The sequence below is a fragment of the Salmo salar genome, chromosome 01 (genome assembly GCF_965601325.2).
Source record: "Salmo salar chromosome 01, fSalSal1, whole genome shotgun sequence".
Taxonomy (NCBI): Eukaryota; Metazoa; Chordata; class Actinopteri; order Salmoniformes; family Salmonidae; genus Salmo; species Salmo salar.
Genome location: NC_138291.1, coordinates 140,902,656 through 140,924,845, shown reverse-complemented (window position 1 = coordinate 140,924,845; position 22,190 = coordinate 140,902,656). Strand labels below are relative to the sequence as shown.

The 22,190-nt window shown below is 44.1% G+C and overlaps 1 protein-coding gene across 2 annotated transcripts in view; it reads right to left on the bottom strand.

The window, feature by feature from the left end:
- Positions 1–684: 684 nt before the first annotated feature.
- clip1b (CAP-GLY domain containing linker protein 1b) overlaps positions 685–22,190 on the bottom strand; it is a 34,718-nt gene continuing 13,212 nt past the window's right edge. For both annotated transcript variants that reach the window (XM_045688934.2, XM_045688938.2), the window contains 6 exons: positions 11,264–11,370; positions 8,631–8,687; positions 3,384–3,471; positions 3,014–3,232; positions 2,748–2,860; positions 685–2,599 (listed from right to left, as the gene is read on the bottom strand). In XM_045688934.2, the coding sequence (XP_045544890.1) occupies positions 2,365–2,599; positions 2,748–2,860; positions 3,014–3,232; positions 3,384–3,471; positions 8,631–8,687; positions 11,264–11,370 (819 nt within the window). In that variant the 3' untranslated portion in view covers positions 685–2,364. The remainder of the gene's footprint in view (positions 2,600–2,747; positions 2,861–3,013; positions 3,233–3,383; positions 3,472–8,630; positions 8,688–11,263; positions 11,371–22,190) is intronic.

The following is a 22,190-nucleotide window of genomic DNA, read 5'->3' as shown; positions in this document are numbered from 1 at the left end:
TGTGTTTTCTGTTGCCCATTGATTTCAGACGTATTACCTCAAGTACTAAATTAAAGAACTCTTCAACATAGGTAAGTTTCTGTATTTTACTTCTGTTTGAATTATATGTCAAAAGAAGCAATTCTTCCTACTCATTTTGGATTGAGGCCTGCAGATTTATCTTCCTAATGCATATACTTTGAGTACTCCGATGAGAAGCACATGAGACTTAGAGGGAATGCAATCTGAGGTAGCAGCTGGCTTTCAGTTTGCACTCAAACACTTCCCTTCCCTACAGACTTCCCCTTCTCTTTTAGGGGCCTGTTTTTCAGTGAAACTATTTTCCTTCTGTTGTATTTGAGGGGAACTCATGAAAAATGGAGAGGGTTATTTCAGTTCCCCTTGTCCTTTCAGGGGTAATGTATCTGGGGATGAATTAATTATGAGCAGTTCTTGTACTTATTGGTCTGTGAGACGAAAACAGCCTGGTGTGGTTAGTAAGTTTGGGGGTGGGGGGCTGGTGGCAGTTGTTTGTGGGGCTGAGCAGAGAGGAGTCTTGTCCAGAAACAATCTCTACTACCCACTGGACACTCCATGTAGATCTGAAAGGATGGATTGGATAGGCGTAAGCAATATGGTTGTTTGTTCCACCCCAGACTCTAACTTACATCATCAGATGATAAGAGGAAATCAACATTCTACAGGTAGAGTATTTGTTTTTATTGTATTTTTTGTACACAACATAGAAAACCAGTACCGCTTTACAGTAGGGTCCTCATCTGTAAAGGGTTTATAACAGTCTACCAATTAACAAACCCTTTATAAAGCCTTTATAGATGATGCCTTAGCGTTATTTGAAACATAGAAAACAGTGCACTAAACAGTCACGTCACTTAGTAAAGAGTCCACAATGTGCTTATAGAGTTAATAACATCATTACAAGTGCGTTATGTTTGTTCCCTGGAGCCGGTACATCGTTAATCATACAGCGTACGGGTCAGTCTATCAGCAGAGCAGAAAAATAAAATGCACGTAAAAGATCCTTTTTGTTTCCATGGCACCTTGTGCACATTTAGTTTTTCAGAAAGCTTCTGATGGTTATTTACAAAGGCCGGTGTCATTGGTTAGTCCCATAGATCTATCATACATAGCTTTGTTACACCGGGCGATTCAATATGATCCAAACTGTGTGCTTCAGTACATAGCTCTAGTACACGTATATATATCTATTACAGGACAGGTCGTTTTTAAAAGACAATACATAAAATACACAGGCTGCACATAAAAGGTGACAGTAACTAGGTCGTTTTCCGTGTCGAAAAGTTAGTTTTTTCATTTAGCGTGGCAGTTTCTAAGTGTGTCCTGGATTCTAAAGAGGGAGTTTTAAAGTGAGTAGTGCAACAACAAGTTAAGTGGCTGGCGTTCGGTTACCTTAGTTTGGGTGAACACCTGCCACCAGCACCAGGCTGATGTGCAGTAGGCATTAAAACATCATGTGCGTTTTTCTGGAGAATTTCCCAAAATAACTCCTCAGTTCCAAAATGTCCTCTATCATTTTGTGCCTGCTGAACACAACCTGGTAGTACAGGTAGACTGTGTGTCCTGTGGTATTACCCTGTTCCCTTTGTGGAGGGGACATCCATAGGGTCATCCCTCCCCCTCCTCTCCCCTGTAACTATTCCCCAGGTCGTTGCTGTAAATGAGAATGTGTTCTCAGTCAACTCACCTGGTAAAATAAGGGTTAAATAAATAAATAAAAGGGTCAGGGTCTGGACACAGCACACTGACTCGGGAATGTGACATGTGAAAGACAGGAATGTGTTTGAGAAACAGTCATCATTAATAGTGCTATTAGCAGTGAACCACTCTGGTGCATCCAGGCCCTTCACCTTCACGGACGTCTGCATCATCAAATGCCTTCCCTCTTGCCCGGTTACATATAGGAAGTTTAATTCCTGGGAGAACTGAAGTCAAAACCCAACCCATGCTGTATATAATTTTTTTGTTTTTTTTAAACATAAAAGAATGAACTAATAACAGAAGATGATTTGTTTATGAACTAATAACAGAAGACTAATTCCTTTAGTTCCTAACATGGATATTACATGTCGGAGAGGGAGTTAGAGAGAGGGAGGAGAGTTAGAGAGGAGAGGGAGGAGAATTAGAGAGAGGGAGGAGAGTGAGGAAAGGAGAGTTGGAGAGGGAGGAGAGAAAAGTTTGTGAGAGGAAGTAGTAGAAGTAATAGGAGAGTTACGTAGTGGGGGATTTTGAGTTATCTAAGTGGACTATGACAGTAAGTGACATATATAAAAACCCAGAGGGAGTCTGGTTGGTGTTTGGCGGTCTGTGCAGGGCAGGGGTGGGATACTGTGGATGAGAGTGATTCTAGAAGGTCTGGTCATCTTGGCAGGACTCTGTGGAGTGACCAAAGGCCTCACAGATGTCGCAGTACGGCCGCTGGTCGGCTGGCTTGCCCTTGAAGGAAGAGTGGGGCACTGAGTCAGGGCTCTGGGCCTGGGTCGGACAGTCTTCGGTGTCATGGAGATCGAAACAGTCACAAATATCACAGAACAGACGAGGAGGAGCCTTCTTGTCCTTCTTAGATCCACACTCTTCCAAACTAGAGAGGGAGAGACCGAGAGAGAGGAAGAGAGAGAGAAAGTGATTAGGGAAATGCAAAATATTGCATGTTGACGGGTCTGTCAACAACTGTAAGTGAGGGCTAAGTTTGGGGTTTGGGTTCAGAGGTTATAGGTTATAAGACTGACCCGTCAGTGCCGTCGTTGCCGTTGAACTCAGCCAGAACCATCTTCTTCAGCTTCACCTTCAACTCCTCGTTCTTCCTCTGCAGGTCCACGATCACACTGTTCAGGAAGTTAATCTGAAGGAGGAAAATAGATGGAGGGAGAGAAGAAAGAGAGACCACAGTCAAGTTTATATAAGAAAGGGTGGGGTGGATATCTATCTATGCAAATTCTATACTGTATAAGTGACAAGCAGATGATGCAATTTGAATACTTATTGCGAATCATACCTGTCCCTCTGCAAACTCCTTCTCTTCTCTCAGCTGGTCCAGAACTGCGTCACCTGAGGAAGGCATTCCACTGTCCCCTCCCTCGGAGGCCTGCTGTCCCATGAGCCTTTGCTCCAGGCTGGTGACACATCCCTGTAGCTGGGCCTTGTCTCTCTCCAGCGCCTCAACGGCAGACTGCAGCGTCTTGGCTATGGCGTTCTCACCTCGCAGCACCGCAATCTACAGGGAGACAGAGAGACAGGTTTCAATGAATATAGAGATACAGCCGTTGTATGGCAGCCCAGAGAAAAAGCATAGGACCCAATGCAAGTTTTCTTAATTTCTTCATCAAAAGGCCCATAGTCTGCTAGAGTTGTGTGTGAATGTTTACCTCATTCCTCAGAGTGTCCAGCTCCTTGTCCTTATCTGTCTTCTGGAAGTTTCTCTCCTCCCCTGTCTCCTGGTTGGATAGAGTTTCCCTGGGGAAGGGGGAACAGAGGCAGAGAACCGCTAAATACAGAACTCACACACCCACACTGGGACTGGCAGGAGCAGTGCAGTAGTGTGTGTGCATGCATACATTTCTCTTTGTGTACAGTGAGAAACATCTGCCTGATGAAGGTCTCTGACTGCAATTTTTTTAAACTTTTGATTTACAATAAATAATCAAATACTTCACACAATAGTTGTGATACTCAAGGCGTTGGAACAAGGTTCACTAAAGACTAGTGAAGCTAGCTCTTTCTCAATAACAACATTGGGAAGTTTAGGGCCAAAGTTTGAAAGAACACCACAAATCCAGATGTTGAAATCCAACTTGACAACAAAGGCATTAGCAGGATTCAGATCGCAGTGAATAACCTGTCTGTGGAACCCCGAGGTTGATGGCATTACCCTGCCTGGGTCTCATGATCCAATACATCCACATGGAACAACAACCTTAATCACATGCTGACCACACCACTCGCATCGCGTGCGTTGCAAAATAAATGTACACATAGATCTTATTCAATCATTGCACGTCAACGAGCATCTGCGTAGCCAGGCACTAAAATAGAAGTTGGTTCTATTTGTGAAGCTTCACTCGCTGCAAGTCCTGCCTCTCCCATCTCCTCATTGGTTTTTAGGAGCATATACCCACGTGGGAGATTGAACGATGAACTGAGGTCCACACTCCAATCCAGTTGGTAGTGGTAATGCACCTTAAAGTTGGTTGCCAACCGCCATATAAAGTCCAAAGAAGAAGAAGACTGAAGGTGGAGAGATTACTAGAAACTAACTTTTACCCTTTTATCTGTGGATTAATTTTCGGAGTAGAGGACCTTGTGCATTTCAGGTAAAATAACAACCCAATGTTTATATCCCAGGACAAATTAGCTAGCAACAGCAAGCTATCATGCTTTTCGACCTGTCCCCAAATGAATATAGTTGGTTCAGAGTTCGTTTTGATACGTCAACCTGCGTGTCCTGATCGCGTCTGGTGTGGGTGGACAAAATCAACATGCGTGCGAGCTCTCTGGTCAGCATGTTAATCACAAAAGATGTAGCTTGGATGTCTTCCCCTAAACAAAGTCTTTACTACATATGCTAGTCTAGATATATAGCCTACTTTTCTAGGGATTAGTGCTGCTGAATAACGTCTCTTTTCTGACTGCCTGACTGTGAAACGTTCACCTGAAAAGGAAGCTATCCCCTGATCTCTCCTGACTGATTAGTCCTGCCCTACGTAACCTTCCTCAGGCTTTCATCATCTCCCTCTGTGTCACGTCCTGACCATAGTAAGAGGTTATTTTCTATGGTAGAGTAGGTCAGGGCGTGTCAGGGGGTGTTTTGTGTTTTTCTATGTTTTGTATTTCTATGTTTAAGTTCTAGTTTTTCTATTTCTATGTTGGGTTTTCTTGGGTTGATCTCCAATTGGAGGCAGCTGGTCCTCGTTGTCTCTAATTGGAGATCATATTTAAGTAGGGGTTTTTCTTCCTGGGTTTTGTGGGTTATTATATTTTGAGTAGTGTTTCTTTCTCTCTGCGTCACAGTTTGTTGTTGTGTCATTTCAGTTATTTATGTATTGCCAAGTTTCACGGATTAAATAAAATGTGGAACTACAACCACGCTGCACTTTGGTCTGCTCCTTTCAACAGCCGTGACACTCTGGTTTAAATAGCCTTTCTGATGCCAACCTCCCACCGCTTCTGCTCCTCTCGTCTCCTCCCATTTCCTCTCTTCTCTTCTCCACCCCAACTTCTTCTCTTCTTCTCCTCTATCTCCTCTCCCCTCCTTCCCTCCCCATCTCATCTCATCTCCTCTCCCCTCCAAAATTCCTTTCCTTCCTTCCCTTCATCTCTCTCCTCTTATTACTAGTGTTAGTAAAGGGATATACAGTGCCGGGAAAAAGTATTTGCCCCCTTTCTGATTTTCTCTATTTTTGCATATTTTTGATACTGAATGTTATCAGACCTTCAACCAAAACCTAATATTAGATAAAGGGAACTTGAGTTTACAAATAACAAAACAAATGGATACTTATTTTGTTTATTTAATTAACAAAGTTATGTAACACACAATTCCCCTATGTGAAAAAGTAATTGCCCACTTACACTCCATAACTGGATGTGCCACCTTTAGCTGCAATGACTGCAACCAAACATTTCCTGTAGTTGTTGATCAGTCTCTCACATCACTGTGGAGGAATTTCTGATTTAACGCAGCAACATTTGTTGGTTTCCAAGCATGAACTGCTCGTTTCAAGTCCTGCCACAACATCTCAATTGGGATTAGGTCTGGATTTTGACTAGGCCCGTCACGCCTGCTACCGCTCTTCCCCCCTGGCGCTCGAGGGCGCCAGGCTCCCCAGCATTGCGCACTCCTGCCACCATCATTACGCACACCTGACTTCCCCCGTCATACACATCAGCGATTATTGGACTCAATCACCTGTTTATTACCTCCCCTATATTCATTAGTTCCCCAGCTCTGTTCCCTGCTGCTGTGATTGTCGTTTGTCATTGTGTATCTGTGTGCTGATGCTGTTTCTGTCTTGCTCTCCCTATACCTGCTTCTCATCTCCGGTGTCGGTCCTTACAAGGCCATTACAAAACTTCTAATTTGTTGCTTTTTAGCCATTTTCATGTAGACTTGATTGTGTGTTTTGGATCATTGTCTTGCTGCATGACCCAGCTGCGCTTCAGCTTCAGCAGGACAATGATTCTATTCTAAAATTGATGAAGAAAAAAATGATTTAATCTATCTTCACACAATACCCCATAATGACAAAGCGAAAACAGATTTTTTTTATAATGTTTTGAAATAACAGAAATACCTTATTTACATAAGTATTCAGACCCTTTTTTATGAGACTCGAAATTGAGCTCAGGTGCATCCTGTTTCCATTGATCATCCTTGAGATGTTTCTACAACTTGATTGGAGTCTACCTGTGGTAAATTCAATTGATTGGACATGATTTGGAAAGGCACACACCGGTCTGTATAAGGTCCCACAGTTGACGGTGCATGTCAGAGCAAAAACCAAGCCATAAGGTCGAAGGAATTGTCAGTAGAGCTCCGAGACAGGATTGTGTCGAGGCACAGATCTGGGGAAAGGTACCAAAAAATGTCTGCTGCATTGAAGGTCCCCAAGAATACAGTGGCCGCCATCATTCTTAATTGGAAGAAGTTTGGAACCACCAATACTCTTCCTAGAGCTGGCTGCCCAGCCAAACTGAGCAATCGGGGGAGAAGGGCCTTGGTCAGGGAGGAGACCAAAAACCCGATGGTCACTCTGACAGAGCTCAAGAGTTCCTCTGTGGAGATGGGAGAACCTTCCAGAAAGACAACCATCTCTGCAGCACTCCACCAATCAGGCCTTTATGGTAGAGTGGCCAGACGGAAGCCACTCCTCAGTAAAAGGCACATGACAGCCCGCTTGGAGTTTGCCAAAAGGCACCTAAAGGACTCTTAGACCATGAGAAACAAGATTATCTGGTCAAATGAAACCAAGATTGAACTCTTTGGCCTGAATGCCAAGCGTCAGGTTTGGAGGAAACCTGGCACCATCCCTACAGTGAAGCATGGTGGTGGCAGCATCATGTTGTGGTGACCCGCCAGGATCGAGGGAAAGATGAACGGAGCAAAGTACACAGAGATCCTTAATGAAAACCTGCTCCAAAGCGCTCAGGATCTCAGACTGAGGCGAAGGTTCACCTACCAACAGGACAACGACCCTAAGCACACAGCCAAGACAACATAGGAGTGGCTTCGGAACAAGTCTCTGAATGTCCTTGAGTGGCCCAGCCAGAGCCCGGACTTGAACCCAATCGAACCTCTCTGAAGAAACCTGAAAATAGCTGTGCAGCGACACTCCCCATCCAACCTGACAGAGCTTAAGAGGATCTGCAGAGAAGAATGGGAGAAACTCCCTAAATACAGGTGTGCCAAGCTTGTAGCGTCATACCCAAGAAGACTCGAGGCTGTAATCACTGCCAAAGGTGCTTTAACAAAGTACTGAGTAAAGGGTCTGAATACTTACAGTATGTACATGTAATATTTCAATTTAATTTTTTTAATAAATTTGCAAACATTTCGAAAAACCTGTTTTTGCTTTATCATCATGGGGTATTTTTGAATAAGGCTGTAACGTAACAAAATGTGGAAAAAGTCAAGGGGTCTGATTACTTTCCGAATACACTGTATACACTATCCATACACTTCTTCCACTATCAGAAACACTGAAGTCGATCATTAATGGATATAGAAAAGAAACTGTACCATGGCAGCAGATGCATGGTGCAATATGTTTACACTCAGCTATCTTCCCAAGGCAGCAGATGCATGGTGCAATATGTTTACACTCAGCTATCTTCCCAAGGCAGCAGATGCATGGTGCAATATGTTTACACTCAGCTATCTTCCCAAGGCAGCAGATACATGGTGCAATATGTTTACACTCAGCTATCTTCCCAAGGCAGCAGATGCATGGTGCAATATGTTTACACTCAGCTATCTTCCCAAGGCAGCAGATACATGGTGCAATATGTTTACACTCAGCTATCTTCCCAAGGCAGCAGATGCATGGTGCAATATGTTTACACTCAGCTATCTTCCCAAGGCAGCAGATACATGGTGCAATATGTTTACACTCAGCTATCTTCCCAAGGCAGCAGATGCATGGTGCAATATGTTTACACTCAGCTATCTTCCCAAGGCAGCAGATACATGGTGCAATATGTTTACACTCAGCTATCTTCCCAAGGCAGCAGATACATGGTGCAATATGTTTACACTCAGCTATCTTCCCAAGGCAGCAGATGCATGGTGCAATATGTTTACACTCAGCTATCTTCCCAAGGCAGCAGATACATGGTGCAATATGTTTACACTCAGCTATCTTCCCAAGGCAGCAGATACATGGTGCAATATGTTTACACTCAGCTATCTTCCCAAGGCAGCAGATGCATGGTGCAATACATTACACTCAGCTATCTTCCCAAGGCAGCAGATACATGGTGCAATATGTTTACACTCAGCTATCTTCCCAAGGCAGCAGATGCATGGTGCAATATGTTTACACTCAGCTATCTTCCCAAGGCAGCAGCAAATAAATTGTGTTATAAATACTATAATGAATGTGTAATAAATGTTTTACCTGTCTTTCATGTCTTGCTGGTACTGAGACTTATGACTGTTCAGCTTCAGTTCCTCACTGAGAGAGATGGAAGGAGAGCAAGAGAGAGGGGGAGAGAGAGAGAGAGAGAGAGAGAGAGAGAGAGAGAGAGAGAGAGAGAGAGAGAGAGAGAGCGAGAGAGAGAGAGAGGGAGAAAGATAGAAGGGCGAGGGTGAGTTGCATTTCAGTGTCAGTCAACATTTGTGAGACTCAATAACAATCAACACGATTCATGTCTAGAGGCACTTTCTAATAAAGGACAATCAGAATGTGTGTTCAGCATCAATGATAACAAATGTATACATAAATAAAAATACATTTACAGCACACAGTATCTCTGCTTGGCTGTGACGCTGGTGCGGGTATAAAGTAAAGGTTGTCATGGCTAAGTAGTGATGAGTGTAAAGGTCATGTCCAACTCTCAGTACGTGTGGCAAATGGGCCAGTCTAAATCACCATCTGTGTGTCCAACTGAGGCATAATCACATTGACCACACTCTAAAGCATCAGTCACAGACACACACACACATTTCAAAAATACTTTATTTGAATCCACGAATAACATCACGTCATAAAGGATTCAAATATTTCAAAGGTTGTTGATGCAAGGACACTTAAGGAAACTAAAAGCACCTTCACCTCCACACAACTAGGCTGCCCATAATGGCTGAAACAGAGCAGTGCCTTCTCCTCCACACAGCCAGGCTGCCCATAATGGCTGAAACAGAGCAGTACCTTCTCCTCCACACAGCTAGGCTGCCCATAACGGCTGAAACAGAGCAGTACCTTCTCCTCCACACAGCTAGGCTGCCCTCTGAAACAGAGCAGTACCTAGCCAGTTGTTTTGCTCTACTCTTAGGCAGGCCTGCAATCTGAAGGCCACGTACCGTAAGCCTATGTACGTGGCCCAGACTGCCAAATATCAATATCGCCAACTTGCATTTTGTATCTGAAGCTGTCCATGCGTGATATGAGAGGCTGATATTTAACACGCGCGCACACACACACTCCCAAAGGTTGTAACCCGGGAGAAGTGAAAAGGCACTCTACTCCTTAGAGAGTATACAATAATATAACCTGTGAAAAACCCCATTTCCCCCTCTAATCCACTGCTAGATGTGCATAGACTTTACAATACAGACCAATCTAGCCAAAACACACACAAAGAGATCAGAGAACTGACTGGGTCGGATGCAGCTGTTCTCCCAGACGAGATGTCTCCGGCAGCACAAAGCTGCTCTCGCTCGCTCACACACACACACACACACACACACACACACACACACACACACACACACACACACACACACACACACACACACACACACACACACACACACACACACACACACACACACACACACACACACACACACACACACACACACAGAGACATGCCAGCGTACTCGCTCTTGCAGACACGCACGAATGCACACGTCATGGATGGTTATGAGACCCATGGAGTGGCCATGTTGGAGGCAAGCGGTTCGAGGAGAAGAGGCTGTGATTATGTAACACTCTGATGGACGGAAGGAAAGAGGAACGCTTGTGTCTAAAAGGATGGAGGAAGAGAGGGATGAGTGAAGGAGAGGAGAGAATAGTGAAATCAGGACAAAGTGAATAATAAAGTACTTGCTGTCACGTCAATCCGACGTCAGAGACCGATGCCTTGATGACTCACATGGGGGGCGGGGGGGGGGGGTCACAACACACACACACACACACACACACACCACACACACACACACACACACACAGTTAAACATGAAGGCATGCGCACGCACATGTACACACACACGTCCACTCATGCACACACACACAGACCTATAAATAGAACCCTAGGGAATGCATGACGCTCACCATAACAAAGAGAGGAGCCCAGTCTTTCTCCCGACATACTGCAGCTGTACATAGCATACTGCTGTCGAATAAGAGGGAAGTATTTCCTGATCACTGGCTTCTGGGTTTTAGGGATACATCAACAACCGTTCTAATACCAGAAGACTACACTTTGCATAGCATGATCCCACACAGGTGTCACAAACTGGCTTTAAGAGTGACCTGTACCTCCAGCTCTCTCAATCTCTCTCTCTCTCTCTCTCTCTCTCTCTCTCTCTCTCTCTCTCTCTCTCTCTCTCTCTCTCTCTCTCTCTCTCTCTCTCTCTCTTCTCTCTCTCTCTCTCTCTCTCTCTCATCAGTATGACTAAGCGGCATGAGCGAGATAAATATATGAGTCTATGTCTTATTTGAGTAAGACTTTGATATGAGCCTCTCTCACGTTTCCCTGCACGGGCTTCTGATGTGCTGGTCTTTACCCGGACGCTGAAGCACCACAGAACCACAGTGCATACAATCCTCCTGTGTCTTCTGGAGCCAAAGAAGCATGTTGGTCGGCTGTCTGTTTCGAGGGTCAGCTTGTAGTCAGTGCATAATTTGAACGCTGAATACCACGGTATCAGCTGAGGAACCAACCGTCAGCCATACTCACGTCCATGCATGGAATTCCCATTTCTTCTTGAACATTTCCTTGAACATTCCAATATGCTGGTTTCAGCCATTCACACAGAGATTAGATCACCCAAAGAGCAAGCATAATAACCTTCGGTCGTACTCACATTTCCTTGCACAGATTTCCGATGCGCTGGTTTTCCGAGGTGCTCCGCTCCTGCGAGAGACTGAGTTCTTCCTGGAATTTGGAATTCTGCTGTTTCAGCGCCTCGAGCTGGAGAATGACACACGGACGGAAAAGAAGGATGAAAGGAGGGAGAGAGACAGAGAGGAGAGAGAGAGAGAGACTTAGACACACAGTAAACAGTAAACAGATAAAGCCGTCTCTTCTTCACGCCTCTCTAACAGTCTTAGTCGCGAACATTAACACGAAGACACACTGCCGAGTTACTCTGCTCCACTGAAACAGCCGTTTCCTCGGTACACAAAGACCAGCACCATTACTCATCATATAAGCTGTCTGCCAAACATACGCACAGTGCCATAAGTGTGCGAGGGATTAAATCACTTCGCCTGGGCGGCAGGTAGCCTAGCGGTTAAGAGTGTTGGGTCAGTAACCGAATGGTCACTGGTTTGAATCCCCAAGCTGGAACAATTGTTCGTTCTGCCCTTGAGCAAGGCAGTTAAACCCCCCAAAAAAACCTGCTCCCAGATGTCGATTAAGGCAGTCCCCCGTACCTCTCTGATTCAGAGGAGCCGGGTTAAATGTGGAAGACACATTTCGGTTGAATGCAGGCAGCGAACTAGATATCTCTGTTTCCCTACTTCTAGCATTATTTCGTTTCTTTATTCCCAGCTCATCAGAAAAAGATCATGGCCACTTAAATCCCCATTTGGGAGGAGATGGATCCTCTGAGGCGTTAGAGACCATGCAGAGATGATGATAATGACTGAAAAGATCATGTTCATTTCTAAAGGGACAGCAGCACAGGGGGGGATCAAACCATGAGCGTTCAAATCATGAGTCAAACATTCTTTTTAAGCATTCTGTTTGTTCTTACTCCCACTCCTATTTCTAAACAATATGGCATAAAAATAGCTCATGGGATGCAACATCTTGGTTTGTAGGATTTATATTCAAATGAACTCTTATACTTGTCAAAGCAAACATATCACAGACACTTTTCCCTTTTGGATGTCAGGTAAACAAGTGGAAACTTCCACCAGAGAAGTGAGGACATGTTGACTAGCAATGAACAACCCCTCTTCTGTTGTTATGCTTCCCCTAGACTAGAGTCCCATTGTGGCAGTGTACAGTATGTGAGTGCGTGTGACCATGTCAATAATTCATTTACTGGACATCAACACGGCTTCGGAATCAATGTTTTTCTTTGCTACAGTACTGCTGCCGGCACGGAATAAAAAAAGTTCCGTAGCACGTAAGTCATGTGCTGGCGTGCTGTCTGTTTGGTTGCGTTTTAACATAAAGTAGATATATTTCTAGTGTATTTTTTTATTTTATTATCTCCAATCATCTGGCTTTACATGTGAGTAACCGATCCATGGCAGATGGAGCGCAATCCTGAATGCAATCTCTTACTGTAAGTCATGTGCTGTGTGTCGTGTTGCATGTTAACATTTTGTCAAAGCTATTATCACCTCTACAGTATCTGTATCTGGTTGACATGTGAGTAACCGATCCAGGATGCTTTAGAGTACAGATCTTCTCGGGTACAAAAAGTTGACCCGGACCCGAATTAGACCCGAAACCGAACGGACCCGACGACAACCAGACCTAGACCCAACCCGGTTGGACCAAAGTCTATGCAGAGCCATGGTCGGGAGCTGTACTCCATGTCCATCAAACAGGACCCGACCCGGACCGGAGAGAAAAGCTTTTTGGACCTGTGAAGACCTCTACCTTAAAGTGAGTCGGTTTACATGACAGAACTCTGAACTAGTCCATGGAGGTGTCACATACTAACAAACGCACACAACACACAGAGAAGAAGATCTCCGTACTCTGTAGCCTGATTTGAAGCAGTCAGATTGAGGATGCTGCTCTGACACTGGGACATTTCACAGCTTGTTTGTGTACGTGACAGATGTTCAACTAGTATCCTCAGAGGATAAGAGCACAGCAATGTTAGACCGGATAATCTAATAACATCTGTCTGAAGACAGACTCCATATCTATAGAATACTAGCATACACACACACACACGCACACACACACACACGCAGACACGCACAGCCGACAGCATACAAACAACCAGACAGCAAACTTAAGCGCTCATCCTCAGTCCCAAAGGCCGCAAACGACCATCTCTTCCTGAAAATACAACCATCTAAATCAGTAACCTCCTGCACTTTCAGATTCAAATCGTCCTCACTCATCCTCCCTCAATTACCACTCAAGAACAAGTCCTCCCCGAACAGCTGGAATACAGCTTGAAATACAGACTCAAAAAGAATCAGCTAAAACATCCCCTGTCCATTTGAAAGATGACACAAACATATAAGAAACCTGATGTGCGAGGAACAAAACAGCTGTGTTTACCTGGTAGTGAGAGTAGATTGTGCCTGGATAGACCCGGCGCAGAGCAGCCACATCCGCTGCTCTACCCTACAGTGTGGTCCCTCTGTCAGAGCTCTCGCTCTCTCCCAGTACTGGTCTCTAGTCTGTCTGTCCCAGTGGCAGAACAGTCCCTATCTTTCCTAATGTCAATACTGTACCCTATCTTTCCCCAGTGTTCTCTCCCAGTAGCACACACACTAACGCAGACTCCCCATCAATAAACCATCAGCTCCCACCCCCTACAGCGCACGGCAGAGAGAAAGAGAGCGAAGGCGTGTGTGTGTGTGTGTTTGTTGCCTGGGTACACGCTCGCTAGCTAGCTCACACACACGTGGTCGCGTGTACTAAAGCGAGGAGCAGCGCCTTCGTTATGTAAATCCCAACAGGTTCCTCCTCCCTCACCCACCCCCACCCTCTGCTGCTCTCTCTCTCTCTGACACACACACACACACACACACACACACACACACACACACACACACACACACACACACACACACACACAGTCACACACGCACTAGGGTTGGGTGGTATCCAGATTTTCATACCGTCATACTGTTTCTGTAACATACCAGGGTATACGGTATTACCGGAAGTGCACACAAGGGCAATATTTATTTCAACTATACAGTACCAGTCAAAAGTTTGGAGACACCTACTCATTCCAGGGTTTTTCTTTATTTTTACTATTTTCTACATTGTAGAACAATAATGAAGACATCAAAACTATGAAATAACACATATGGAATCATGTAGTAACCAAAAAAGTGTTCAACAAATCAAAATATATTTCATATTTGAGATTCTTCAAAGTAGCCACCCTTTGCCTTGATGACAGCTTTGCACACTCTTGGCATTCTCTCAACCAGCTTCATGAGGTAGTCACCTGGAATGAATTTCAATCAACAGGTGTGCCTTGTTAAAAGTTAATTTGTGGAATTTCTTTCCTTGTTAATGCGTTTGAGCCAATAAGTTGTGTTGTGACAAGGTAGGGTTGGTATACAGAAGATAGCTCTATTTGGTAAAAGACCAAGTCCATATTATGGCAAGAACAGCTCAAATAAGCAAAGAGAAATGACTTTAAGACATCATTACTTTAAGACATGAAGGTCAGTCAATCCGGGAACATTTCAAGGACTTTGAACTTTTTTTAAGTGAAGTCGCAAAAACCATCAAGCTCTATGATGAAACTGTCTCTCATGAGGACCACCACAAGAAAGGAAGACCCAGAGTTACCTCTGCTACAGAGGATAAGTTCATTAGAGTTACCAGCCTCAGAAATTGCAGCCCAAATAAATGCTTCACAGAGTTCAAGTAACAGACACATCTCAACTTCAACTGTTCAGAGGAGACTGCGTGAATCAGGCCTTCATGATTGAATTATTGAAAAGAAACCCCTACTAAAGGACACCAATAATAAGAAGAGACTTGCTTGGGCCAAGAAACACAAGCAATGGACATTAGACCGGTGGAAATCTGTCCTTTGGTATGTGTGACGGAGAAGTCCGTCACTGGCCGTGGGCAGCGTTTGGTACACTAACACACACACACTCATCGCGCCTCCCCGCTCCGTTATCAGCTACGTTAACTTGTGTGTCGACCCACATTGTTAACGTAGCTGATAACGGAGCAGGAAGGCACATTACCTTCCTCCTCTCCTGAAGCAACCAGGTTCAGGATAGGTAGTCCGCCGTGACATTTTCTTTTCCTGCCTTGTGACGGACACAGAACCTGAAGGGCTGGAGCTCCAGATACCACCTGGTCACACGAGAATTCCGTTCCTTCATGGTCTGGATCCAGGTCAGGGCTCTGTGGTCCGTGTGCAGGTCAAATTCCCTCCCAAGAGAAGCTTAATTAATTAGTGCTTGGTATGTTCTGATGGGAGGGGCTTCCCCTACAAAAGGAGCCTCTCTTTCAGTTCAAAGGGGGGGACCATTTTGGATTGTGCTGTTGATGGGGTAGCATTGTTTTTAAGCTGTCCCCATAATGTATACTTTGGATGGCAGTACTGTTGTTTTTCTTCCGGATTCACTATGTAAATAAACACCCTTGCACAGAAGTACTTTTGCGGCTCTGCCATCGTTTTAGTTGATAGTTAGGTTTTTCAGTTTAGCCTTCTGGCCTACTCTACGTGACAGTATGATAAGTCCAAATATGAGATTTTTGGTTCCAACCGCATGTGTGGTTCCCACCGTGAAGCTTGGAGGAGGAGGTGTAATGGTGTGAGGGTGCTTTGCTGGTGACACTGTCTGTGATTTATTTTGAATTCAAGGCACACTTAACCAGCATGGCTACCACAGCATTCTGCAGAGATACGCCATCCCATCTGGTTTGCGCCTAGTGGGACTATCATTTGTTTTTCAACAGGACAATTATCCAACACACCTCCAGGCTGTGTAAGGGCTATTTGACCAAGAAAGAGAGTGATGGAGTGTTGTATCAGATGACCTGGCCTCCACAATCACCCGACCTCAACCCAACTGAGAAGGTTTGGGATGAGTTGGACCGCAGAATGAAGGAAAAGCAGCCAACAAGTGCTCAGCATATGTGGGAACTCCTTAAAGACTGTTGGAAAATCATTCCAGGTGAAGCTGGTTGAGAGAATGCCAAGAGTGTGAACACTTTTTTGGTTACTACATGATTGCATATGTGTTATTTCATAGGTTTGATGTCTTCACTATTATTTTACAATGTAGAAAATAGTAAAAATAAAGAAAAACCCTTGAATGAGTAGGTGTCAAAACTTTTGACTGGTCCTGTAGTGGCGCAGCGGTCTAAGGCAGTACATCTCAGTGCTAGAGACGTCACTACAGACCCTGGTTCGATCCTGGGCTGTATCACAAACGGCCGTGATTGGCAGTCCCATAGGGCGGCGCACAATTGGCCCAGCGTCGTCCGGGTTAGGGTTTGGCCGGTGTAGGCCATCATTATAAATAAGAATTTGTTCTTAACTGACTTGCCTAGTTAAATAAATGTTAAATAAAAATAAATATATATTTATTCATTTATTTTAAGCACAAAACTATTTAGGCAACAGGGATCTTGATCCAGGAGGGGATTGAATGTCTCTGCTGTAACCAAGAAGTTTGATCTTGACATCTAGCCACTTAGCTAGCAAGTTAGCAAGCCAAATGCATAGCTGGCTAGAGCCCTGAGCTGGATATAATTGATCTGACACATCTTAGATAGTTAACGTATAGTTATAACACACACCCCGCAGCCCCCACAAGGTGATATTGAAAATCATACCATCGGTATGTCTAAATACCCTGGTATACGGTATATCGCTCAAGCCTACACACACACACACTATCTCTCTCTCCCTTTTTCACTCTCTCTCTTTCTGGCACACACAATATTGCTCACTCACACTCACTCACAGAGGTTCATAATCTCTCACTCACTCACTTAGTCACGGATGCACGCAGACACACACAGAGACACCTCCAATCTCTGCTGGACTCTACTGGTCCCATCTTCATGCTTCGTTCGCTGTCTGTCAGAAAACGCTTCACTCGATCACCCTTCAACGTCCCAAGTTGACTGACTGAAAGGTCAACCGTTGTGATCCATAAAGGTAGCTCTATAGAGCTCTACATGTCTGGCTCTGTTATACCTCTATATTATGTCTATATATTGCCCTGCATAAAGGTAAAAGGTAAAGAGAGGGTTGCCTCCCTCCACTTCCATTAGCAACATCTCTGTTTCTGGAGCACACACAGATTTAGATCAGCCAATCATAAAGTTTCCCTCTCAAAGATCAGCCAATCTAGTGGTTAGAGCGTTGGGCCAGTAACCGAAAGGTTGCTGGATCAAATCCCCAACTGACAAGGTAAAAATCTGTCGTTCTGCCCCTAAGCAAGGCAGTTAACCCACTGTTCCCCGGGTGCCAAAGACGTGGATGTCGATTATGGCAGCCCTCAGCACCTCTCTGATTCAGAGGGGTTGGGTTAAATGCGGAAGACACATTTCAATTGAAGGCATTCGGTTGTACAACTGACTAGGTATCCCCCTTTCCCAATCTTAAAGTTTCCCTCTCAGAGATCAGCCAATCATATAGGTTTCTTTTCAAAGTGATAAAATAGCCATCACTGTATGTTCAGACCAATACTGTTGTTTCATATAACTGACAAGGATATGCAGTATCCTACTAGGACTGTGACAGTGATTGACATGGATATGACATGGATATGCAGTATCCTACTAGGGCTGTGACAGTGATTGACATGGATATGACATGGATATGCAGTACCCTACTAGGGCTGTGACAGTGATTGACATGGATATGACATGGATATGCAGTATCCTACTAGGGCTGTGACAGTGATTGACATGGATATGCAGTATCCTACTAGGGCTGTGACAGTGATTGACATGGATATGACATGGATATGCAGTATCCTACTAGGGCTGTGACAGTGATTGACATGGATATGACATGGATATGCAGTATCCTACTAGGGCTGTGACAGTGATTGACATGGATATGACATGGATATGCAGTATCCTACTAGGGCTGTGACAGTGATTGACATGGATATGACATGGATATGCAGTATCCTACTAGGGCTGTGACAGTGATTGACATGGATATGACATGGATATGCAGTATCCTACTAGGGCTGTGACAGTGATTGACATGGATATGACATGGATATGCAGTATCCTACTAGGGCTGTGACAGTGATTGACATGGATATGACATGGATATGCAGTATCCTACTAGGGCTGTGACAGTGATTGACATGGATATGACATGGATATGCAGTATCCTACTAGGGCTGTGACAGTGATTGAATAACGTGTAGCTGACAGTTACGGATGAAGCCCATCACGAAAATAAAATAACCATCATAACCGTTTACATAGGCCTACATTCATTTTAGGATTTTTTCTTTTCTTTATTTTAATGTAGATAAACTTGACCTAATGGCGGGAGTGTTTACTAACGTTTATAGGCAATTGTTTTTCTAACTTAGTCTGTGTATTAAATGTTATACATCTCCTCTTCTTTCCAACTGTCCTTTAATGCTCGAGCAGCTAATCTGCTAGATGTGCGGGGGTGTGGAGCGCTAGGCTATGGCACTTAGAGAGTTAACTTAGGGCTATAGGCTATGGCACTTAGAGAGTTAACTTAGGGCTATAGGCTATGGCACTTAGAGAGTTAACTTAGGGCTATAGGCTATGGCACTTAGAGAGTTAACTTAGGGCTATAGGCTATGGCACTTAGAGAGTTAACTTAGGGCTATAGGCTATGGCACTTAGAGAGTTAACTTAGGGCTATAGGCTATGGCACTTAGAGAGTTAACTTAGGGCTATAGGCTATGGCACTTAGAGAGTTAACTTAGGGCTATAGGCTATGGCACTTAGAGAGTTAACTTAGAGCTATAGGCTATGGCACTTAGAGAGTTAACTTAGAGCTATAGGCTATGGCACTTAGAGAGTTAACTTAGGGCTATAGGCTATGGCACTTAGAGAGTTAACTTAGAGCTATAGAACCCACCCCCTAACTGCAGATGTTCTTCTTTGATTTTGTTTCATTATCTCGCTGTCATGTTGTGTTCAACCATGTTGGATCTTGTCTAGCCATCTTGTTTCAAGAGGACCACCATGGAAACAAGACCCAGACTTTATTGTGTGTTATCCTCCATGATTTGACTAATTTACACATATGGCTTTTTGACGTTTTATGTGTGCTTGTGGTCGAATTTATAAACTAAACACTTCAGTAAAAAAAGATTAGAGTTCATTTTATACAATGCACATTTCCAGGCCTTTAAAACGTATTAAAAATCTAGGCCTACTTTAGGCATTACTGAAAGTAGGCTATAAGATAATGAATTGGCAAGGAAAGTATGACAGGGACAGCTATGTTATAGTATGAAGATTGTACATGTACAATCATTCAAATAGAAACCAATACACGCATCATGTCCATAACCTAGTTATCAGCGACACGTATTATCGAGGGGGAGAGTGTTGGAAAGATTGTTTAAATACTGTGAGGAACTATTATAATTTGAATGGATGAAGAAAAAAAACTTTGTTGATTTACTATGTGAGGTGAAGAAAAAATGACTGAAAAGCACAGCTGGGTACTTTCCTACATTTGACATTTGCGAGAAACCAGCCCAGCCGCGCGCGCTACGTCAGCAACAGGACAGAGAAACCAGACACATGCTCATTGCTCACGTGGAACACGTAAATGATGGTGTGAAATAAACCAGAACTTGTTTCTCACAAGTGTAGCAGGTTGTGAACTCTGCAGACAACATTTCCGCTCTGAGAATGAGAACGGTAAATTACTGTTATTAATACGTGCCTTAACAGAAATGAATGTGACCAAATGACAGAGATACACTGTAAATGGCCTGTTTTACAAATGGTAGGCTACCACATGGGCATTCACAAAAGTGCATTGTAGGTGGAAACTGTATAGCCTAGGCTACTGTTCTACTTAACAGGGATAGGAACAGGCCATTTTTTGGGGTCTTGCTTATGGCGGCATTTCGGCCAGGGCCCGCCGGGCCTGATCAGGGTTGAATAGTCTATAAATTGAGAAAAGATTCCTTATCAAATTAGACCATGCCAGATTGAAGAGGATTGGCACCCATTTTACACAACATTTTACGCAACATTAGCTAATTAAAGGAAATGAGAATATTTGCTAATGTCTGACATACGCTGGTGGCTTTGATTGACGGGTGCTTTTACGTGGGTGTGCATGTGTGAGTTTCCTAAAGTTTCCAGAAAGTTTCCTAAAGTAGCATGTCTGGACTCCATCTCTTTAATAAGAATCAAATGCTGTCATGATTTAATATTGTAAAAGGCCTGTTTTCAGTAGGCTACATGATTTCTCTCATTACGGCGTCCTCTCTTTGAGGAACATACGCCACTGCTGTCGAATGACCGCAGCAGCAGGGTTAGTGACGTTATGCAAATATTTCGGGAAAAGTGGGAGAAAACCCATCGGACTTCGTTTGAATGGTTTTGTGCGTCAAAATAGGATCTGTATTAAATGGTTTTATCTGCAGAAAAGCCAACAGACAAGGACAAGGTAGGCTCATATCTTTATTTTGACTCCGTTAATGTTGTGTCAATACGGAAACGTGACAGATCCTCTCCAACCTGGCATTTCTTAATTGAATGATTAATATTTACCCTGAATAATCATATTGTAATACCATGATAACAAGGAAGTGTAATGACTTGTTTCAAATAGGTTTTATTAATAAGCATATCTATGTAAACAAGTGTACAAACAGAATGAATGAGCTCCCCTTTTCTGAATGGTTATATCAGTGACGTGCACACTGGACTGGCCAATTACCATAACCTTAAATTCCAAGACGTCACAGCCCCAAATCCTACATATGAATGTGTACAAGTAATGTAATGTTCTGGTCAGCCATGCATGGTCAACACACAGCCAAACTGCCGCTGTGACTCACACTAACATGTGCCTGATTACATCACAGCCTGCGGGTGCAGAGGAGAGGGAGGGGAGGAGAGGCAGTAAGAGCATCGCAGCACTTAGAATAGCCTGTGTTAGAATAACATTGACTGTGAGTTTGAGAGAGAGTGGCTAAGCACCCTCCACAAAACTAAAACCACTCCACCAGCATCTCTATTTAAAGTGATTTTCAGAACATTTTTATAATCTCATTACATTGTAGCAGATGCTCTTATCCAGAGTGACTTGCAGTACTTAGTGCATATATTTTCATACTGGTCCCCCATGGGAGTTGAACCCACAACCCTGGGGTTGCAAGTACTAAGCTCTACCAACTGAGCTACGGAAGCACCTCATCTGAGCCCTCTTCAAGAAGGACCTGTTTAACTTCTCCTTTTAGCCTCTGCCTGCCTTGCTAGGCATCCCACCCTGCCTGGGTAGTGTTATTGGTAGGAAAAACACTAAGTGTGAGCGATAGGAATTAGGGAGGGTTACTAAGGGTTCATTACTAGATTAGGACAGTAGAACAGTAGGAATGGCTCAGTTCAGATCTAACTGGAAACTACACCCACAGTCACTCACACTCACAAAGCAATTCACTCCACAGATTAAGTGTGTGTGTGCCCCTCTAATCTGTTTCCCTGCAGTCATCAGACTGACCATCTGGAGCATACAGACACAGCTTGCCTGGCTGGGTCACTATGTCCAGAGAGAAGGGGGGGGGGGGGGATAGAGCCTAAGGATGACCAAAAAAAGCTACATCGACAGAGAGAGAAAGAGGGGACGGATGAAGAGAGCGATGAGGAAGAGAGCGGTAATACCAGAGATGTCCGAAAAGAGGGCAGTAAAGAGCAACTGCAACAAAGTGGCCAAGGGACTGAGAAAAATATGTAAGAGAGAGAGAGAACAAGAGATGACCAGGAGTATTTTATGCAAGACTGGGTCTATGTGGTGACCAGTACTCATACGTCCATGCTGTAATACTCAAGTGAATATAAATTACAAGACCCTTGGGCTATGCACACAGACACACATGCGCGTGGCCCTACACACACACCACACA